At 45.3% G+C, this 6972-nt stretch overlaps 1 protein-coding gene across 1 annotated transcript; it reads right to left on the minus strand.

Moving 5' to 3' along the window:
- Positions 1 to 2453: 2453 nt before the first annotated feature.
- LOC6549750 (SET domain-containing protein SmydA-8) lies at positions 2454 to 6723 on the minus strand. Its single transcript, XM_001977317.3, has 2 exons — positions 5598 to 6723; positions 2454 to 3345 (listed from the first exon to the last, which is right to left on the minus strand). The coding sequence occupies exons 1-2, from the start codon at positions 6447 to 6449 to the stop codon at positions 2686 to 2688; spliced, it is 1512 nt and encodes a 503-aa protein (XP_001977353.1). The 5' UTR covers positions 6450 to 6723; the 3' UTR covers positions 2454 to 2685.
- Between the last annotated feature and the right edge of the window lie 249 nt (positions 6724 to 6972).

Below are 6972 nucleotides of genomic sequence, written 5' to 3' on the forward strand. Positions count from 1 at the left end.
TAAAAATATTTGCATTTTTGCCAAAATCCGTTTTTTCGAATTTCGGTCATAAAATAATCCGTTTTTTCGCCATAACTTTTAAAATAATTGTCTAAATACGGAATGGCATACATCGCTGGGACTTCTATTTTTTTGACATTTTTTGCAAATTTTAATGATGATACCCCTTACAAAAAATGCAAAAATTGACCCAAAAATTAATTTCCCAAAATCCGTCAAAAAATGATAGGGATCGTTAGTATTGGTAATTAGCTGCTCAAAACAGATATTCTTTCATGTTTATGATCATTTTTAGCCGAGTTATGATTAAAATGCCCATTAAAAATATTTGCATTTTTGCCAAAATCCGTTTTTTCGAATTTCGGTCATAAAATAATCAGTTTTTTCGCCATAACTTTTAAAATAATTGTCTAAATACGGAATGGCATACATCGCTGCGCTCGTAATTAAATTCCCAATCGAACTTTGTTTAAAAATGGGAATTCTATTTTTTTGACATTTTTTGCAAATTTTAATGATGTTACCCCTTAAAAAAAATGCAAAAATTTACCCAAAAATGAATTTCCCAAAATCAGTCAAAAAGTGATAGGGATCGTTAGTATTGGTAATTAGCTGCTCAAAACAGTTATTCTTTCATGTTTATGATCATTTTTAGCCGAGTTATGATTAAAATGCCCACCAAAAATATTTTCATTTTTGCCAAAATCCGTTTTTTTGAATTTCGGTCATAAAATAATCAGTTTTTTGGCCACAACTTTAAAAATAATTGTCTGATCATGAAATGGTATACCTCGTTGCGTTCGTAATTAAATTTCCAATCGAACTGTGTTTAAAAATGGGAACTCGATTTTTTTTTCAATTTTTTGCAAATTTTACCCCTTACAAAAAATGCAAAATTATTTTGGTTTACATTCAATTGCGAATCAGATCAGCACCAGTACCACGATGCTGTCATGCAACTCTTTTATAGGGTATTTCTGAGGCAGACAAATGTCGTGTTTGGGAATGGAAAACGCGTGCAATTAATCAATGTGGCACCGACCGCCCATGCACCCCAACCACCCAACCACCCATCCACCCATCCACCTAATTAACCATCCCATCAGATCTGAGAAGCTGGCATGGTGGCTAAAAGCAATTTGTGATTAGAACAGGCACATGCGACAAGCTCCTTTCATTTGGCGACAAGTCGAAACAGATACAGATACAAATACAGATGCAGATACAAATACAGATGCAGATACAGATATAGAGCTGATACTGCGACATATAGATAGTCGGCCAGATAGAGAGCTAGATCGACGGATAGATACACGTCGGTGGGTCATTATTTTCAGCTATATGCCGCATAATTTATTAGCATTTTTATTATGGTTTTATTTATGATTGCTGTGTTTTCAAATTTGTTTGTATGTGCTCCGCTTTGGTCGAACCTTTATTGTTATTGCAGATTTAGATACAGGCGGGAATACAAATATTTGCAATATATATCGGCTTACTATATCTTTTCGCGCGGCCATTTATTAAGATCACACGATGACATCGTCAAAAGGGGAGGACTCTCGAACAAATTGATGAGACAGGTGGAGCCGAACTGAACAAGAATGTATATATATATGCACATCCATTGGATTCGAATAATTCTGTTGGGGCGTTGAGAGATTTATTTTATTAATTTCATGTACACGATATTCGATTTAATGAGCAATTTACTGGGGCAAAAATATTGAATATTGCATGCGGCAAATGGCCAATTCCCATTAGACTGCTACTGCTATACCGCGTGTTTCTATGTTGCTATTTACATATGAATCAACCTATGAATCTCAATTCGAATCAGGCTGTATATGCATATATGTACATATATACATTCGATCGTAAAGCGGCGGGACGCGGTCGTGAAGGCGATCTAAAATAGATACGGCCGCCAGCTTTAACGGTCGCCCAAAGTCGACTGCAACTTTGAATGGCAAATAAACGAAATGGCGGCCGGAAAACCGAATTAAATGGCAAGAAATTTATGAATAAAGCGCACAAAGTTGGTGAACAGTTTCCGTGCATGTCCCCAGAATTACTTGCCATCCGCCATTTCAGCAAATTGCTTTTTCACGATCCTTAGGCAGTAAAGATCGCATAAATGTCGCCTGACATGTGAGTGATTACAAACCTGCACTTTTTAATGGCCCCATATCCCCCACATCCATTAAGGCAACATTCACATGCTTAGCAGCGCGAAAATGTTGCTATATTCTTTTCTAAATCCGCACCCTCCTTTCCACTTGCACAATATAATAAATATGTGCTTGAATTTTCAAAAATATTTCAAGCCAGACGGATTAAAAAGCGTTTTGACAAAACGCTTCCAAAGCCCCAAGAGCAGACAGTTCCCATTGGCAGACTCTTGCAAGGAATTAGCACTCGTCGCGTATGGTTTTTAATTTATTATAAATAAATAAATAAATACAAATACAGATACCGATACGAATATTTAGTTTAGTACGCGCAACACAGAACTGGGAGAGGTGGTTTGCAGGATTCGAGTATTGAGTATTGAGTATTGAGTTTTTCAGATTTTCAGATTTTCAGCTGCACACTCAACATCCTTTTGGGAGACATCCGGGAAGCCATTCATCCAGCCAGGTACTCGAGTCCCGAAAACTGTGGCTGCCTCAGGCGGATGGATATCTAGGCCAACTCGACGGTGGCCGCCGGCGGCGGAGCAGGAGCCGTGCCGGGATCAGCTGTGCCCACTGCGCCGGACTTGGCATCCTGCTCCGCCTGCTCGGCCTGCTCCTTCTCGAGAACCTCGAGCAGCTTGTCAGCCTCGGCGGCCTTGGCCTGCAGCTCGGCCAGCTTGCGCTGCTTCTCGGCCTCCTCCGCCAGCCGCTTGGCGCGGCGCTCCTCCTCGCGGCGCAGCATCTCCTCCATGTGGGTGCGGAGCAGGCTGTCGCCCAGGCCCAGCTTGTCCATCAGCTGGGTGATGTCGCGGCTGTAGCGGAGGCGCGTGTTGTGGGCCAGCTCCTCGGAGCAGTCCTCGCGTCCCTGCTGCAGCCGCTGCAGCACGGACATCTTGGCATCGATGACCACGTAGTTGGAGCTGGGTATGAAGCTGTCGCTCTTCTCGTTCAGATACTGCACCAGCGTTCTCAGCGAATTCGAGTTGGCCTTGGCGTTGATGGCGCCGCTGGCGAAGTCCTGCGACTTCATCATCTGCGCATGCGTGGACTTCTGCTTGCACTCCAGGCAATTCCAGTTGGGATGCGGCAGTCCGGAGATCTCCGGCACCACCAGGCCCGTGCAGTTCGTGTCCCGGCAGTAGAGGCCCGAGATGAAGGCGCCTTTCTCCTGCGAATCGAAGGATTGATCGTTAGAGCTGCTGGGATCGTTAGCTTAACACTAAAGCATTTCACTTATTGGTATGGCTACAAGTATATGGCTGTGACATGGAGCTACAAATTGATGGCCACATCGTCTGGTGATCGACAGGTGATTATCCATCCCATCGGTAATTGGTAATCGCCACACTTGCCAGCCCATCGATCACTTTTTGAGAACTGGCACAACACTTTGGGGATATTTGGGCGGTGAATCATTGGGGCCAAATGTCTCGGCTAATGAAAAGCGCTTTCGCATTTCTGGGATTCCGATTCCGATTGCGATTCCGTTCCAGCTAAAAATAATCCCAAATCGGATTGAAGGAGTGATCTTGCCGTGTATCTGCGATATGAACATGCTGCATACCTACACACCTACATATACCATGTATATGATTCGCGAGATTGACACACGTATATAATTATTAATAATAAAAGAAACTTGTCGCTCCGTGTGCGTTTTTAGTATTCGCTCGTGCGATCGATAAATATCCACCATACACACAGGTTGTTAAGGTTGCCACGTCATATCCATAAAATTCCCAAATTCCCAATCCGATTCGTTCGCCCAATTTGCTTGGTCGTAAATTAAGTCGGATAATTAATGGTTCCGATCCGCAGACTGCACTATACTCGCAGACAGGAAAATCTCTTCACTTTTGATATCTGCATGCTGAATGAAACTTTTACAAAATGAAACTTTTGCCCATTGTAATCGGGATGCTGCGAGTGATGAGCACTCGGATCGGAGGAAGCCATATAATATATAAATACATTCCATTTGCGGGAGTTCGCTGAACCATTGTTCAAATGATATGTTTTATAGTTAAGCCAACACGTGCCGCACACTCAAGGGCAGGCGACTAGCAACCAAGTGGCGATCGCGAAGTGCGAAAATAAATTAGGAACCCACAAGATGTATTTGCATCTACAACAAGCAAACCTGATTTAAGGAGACTTTATGCACAGCTAAATCAAATGGAGACCCAAAGAAAAACTGCATCTATAGTCTGCCTATGGTTATATTAATCCGATTCCAAGGGTTTTTCGTGTAGTTTTCATCATTCGGCCTCCGAGTTGCGCCTCGCATTCTGGCCGAATGTCAAATGGGGTAATTACGATCCGAGGCGCTATATGTGGCCATGGCCAAGAAAATCTGTTTCTATATGCACATGAAAACAGAAAGAACAACAACCGATGCGCTGCGATGTGTGGCGAATAAAAAGTATCCATCGGATAACATGGCAAAAATGTGACAAAGTTTCCAAATCAAAATCAAATCAATATGAGTATGAGCGGCGAAATGCCCGCAGAAAATCAAATGCCACCAGATATACGAGATATAGAAAACACCGAGAACTGTGATTTTGATAATGTTTCGTTCTCCAATTTATGAGGGAATTCTGAGAGGAATGGCAGCGAATTAAAAAGCTCTTTGGAATCCATCTATTTATTTGTGATTTAATTGAATTGTTTTCGGCCCGTTAAAAATAAACAAAGTTGTTTATGGCCATTCGCCTTGCTATTTGCCATTTGCTATTGTGCCCACTTGCCGCTTGCCGCTTGCCACTTGTTGCGCCTGGAAAATGGAAAGCGGCGGGAAATGCGGCCGGGTGGGGGAAAACCAGAGCATCGGGGAGGAAATCAATCGATGGCCAAGAACAACACCAATCCAAAACTTGTAATAATAGTGGCCCAAATCGATCGGGCCGCAAGTCTTTAATTGTTTTCGGATGGATTTTGATGGGCGCAGGAAATGCGAAATGAAAGCATTTCGCACCCCAAAACAATTGCGGTGGAAAGCGAGAAAGCCAACAAACATGGAAAATTGTCTTCTTTGATAGATCATCTAGATTGCCCAGAAATGGGCAATCGACGAATCGAAAATGGGAAATTGAAGAAAATCGTACTTCAAACCGCCAAACTACAAAGCTGTTTGATTATTTCTTCGCTCAATTGGTTAAATAGTTTATTCAGCTGGCCCATCGATCATCACAGGCGGGTTTTTCCGGGGCCAAGTGCTTTTCGTCCAGAAATGTGCGCAAAATAATAGTGCTCCTTGTGGCAATTACCAAAAGAATAGAACCATTTCGTATGAAACGCGAATTGTTGCTCTCGACGAGTTGGGCATGAACACAGAATGGACTCGTGCTCCTTGTTTCCAGTGGAATGGATTCGAAGATTACCCACTGAACATAACCAGTTTGGGTGTTAGTTACTCACCGTGGGATCGGAGCAGCGGGAGCATTTGCAGGTGAAGCTCTTCTTCATCTTGAGGAAGAGGTGGCGGGCAATGTTGCCGGTGAAGAGCTTGGTGTAGGTGGTGGTCACCTCGAATCCCTCGGGGATGTCGACGGCGGCGCGGACGATCATGTTGTTGGTCTTGTCCTCGAAGGTGTAGTAGGCATTGGGAATGCAGTCGTGGTTGACGACGCCGAAGAGCGGATAGAGTGCCCGGTAGTTGAACTCCTGATTGTCGTTCGTCCTGTCCGTGGTCTTGTCGAATCCATTGGTCCGCAGGACGGCGACGGTGCGGTTCATGATCTCGATGATCTTCTTGTCGGTGGGGAAGTTCTTAAAGCACTTGGCCGCATTGCGCACCTCGGTGCGATGATTGTTATCCAGATTGGCCTGCAGGCAGTAGATCAAGTCGCGCTGCTCCTTGCTCAAGTTGAGCGCCCTGGCGACGCACAGCAGCCGGATGATCACCGAGTTGGCCACGTCCGGCTCATTCGGTCCCCACGACTTCAGCAGATCGCAGTCGCTCTTGTGCTGCTTCTTCTTGGCGCACAGGGAGCACACGGGCAATCCGCAGCCCTGGCGACACATGAACCTCGTGTCCGGCAGCATTTTCAGGCACACACTGCACGCGTTCAGGGAGTCCTCCTCGTGGGCAGCCAGTCCAATCAGCAGCGGACTGTCGCGGAAGATGATCTCGCCGCGCTTGAGGCTCCTGGTGGCCACCACTCCGCGTCCGGCGATCTTCGAGACCCCGATCTCCCAGGCCGGATCCTTGTCCTTAAACGGCGCCAGGTGCAGATCCAGCAGCTCCGAGGTGCGTTTCGGGCAGATCATGGTGGGATCAGGGATCGGTGTTTCGCGCAGATCACACAAAACTTGTACAGCTCCACTCAAACAAAAAGTAGTTCACAGGCGAATATTTCTCGAGGTATATATCTTTAACTATTTCTGATTGCTATCTCCACCAACTGAAATCTGTTAGCTCCTGAGTTGGTGCTCGAGGACCTCGCAACCGATCTCTGGTTATATCTCTCGTCTTGAAATCTTTTGGGGAACGGATTGGTTCGCCTGCAGCGTTTATTTCGCGACTGCCGTGAGTAAACTGTCGCCGTTTTCCAGCCCCACATGATTTTTATGTGAAAAGTCGGCGGAAAGCTGAAAATTCGGAAAGCTGTCGACGATCGCCAGTTCGCCAGAAACGAGCGCCATACGAAGATGCACGATAATCGGGGGGCTTCTCAGCATTCAATGTGCGCCACACGGCGCTGCGATTCCCGATTTCTTGGGCGGCGTTGGCGGATCGGGAAGATGGAAAGCGGCTGGTGGGGCAGGTGGCAGCGGGATTGGGAGCAGGAGC

This window comes from Drosophila erecta, unplaced genomic scaffold (assembly GCF_003286155.1).
Source record: "Drosophila erecta strain 14021-0224.00,06,07 unplaced genomic scaffold, DereRS2 tig00000152-arrow-arrow-pilon, whole genome shotgun sequence".
Lineage (NCBI taxonomy): Eukaryota > Metazoa > Arthropoda > Insecta > Diptera > Drosophilidae > Drosophila > Drosophila erecta.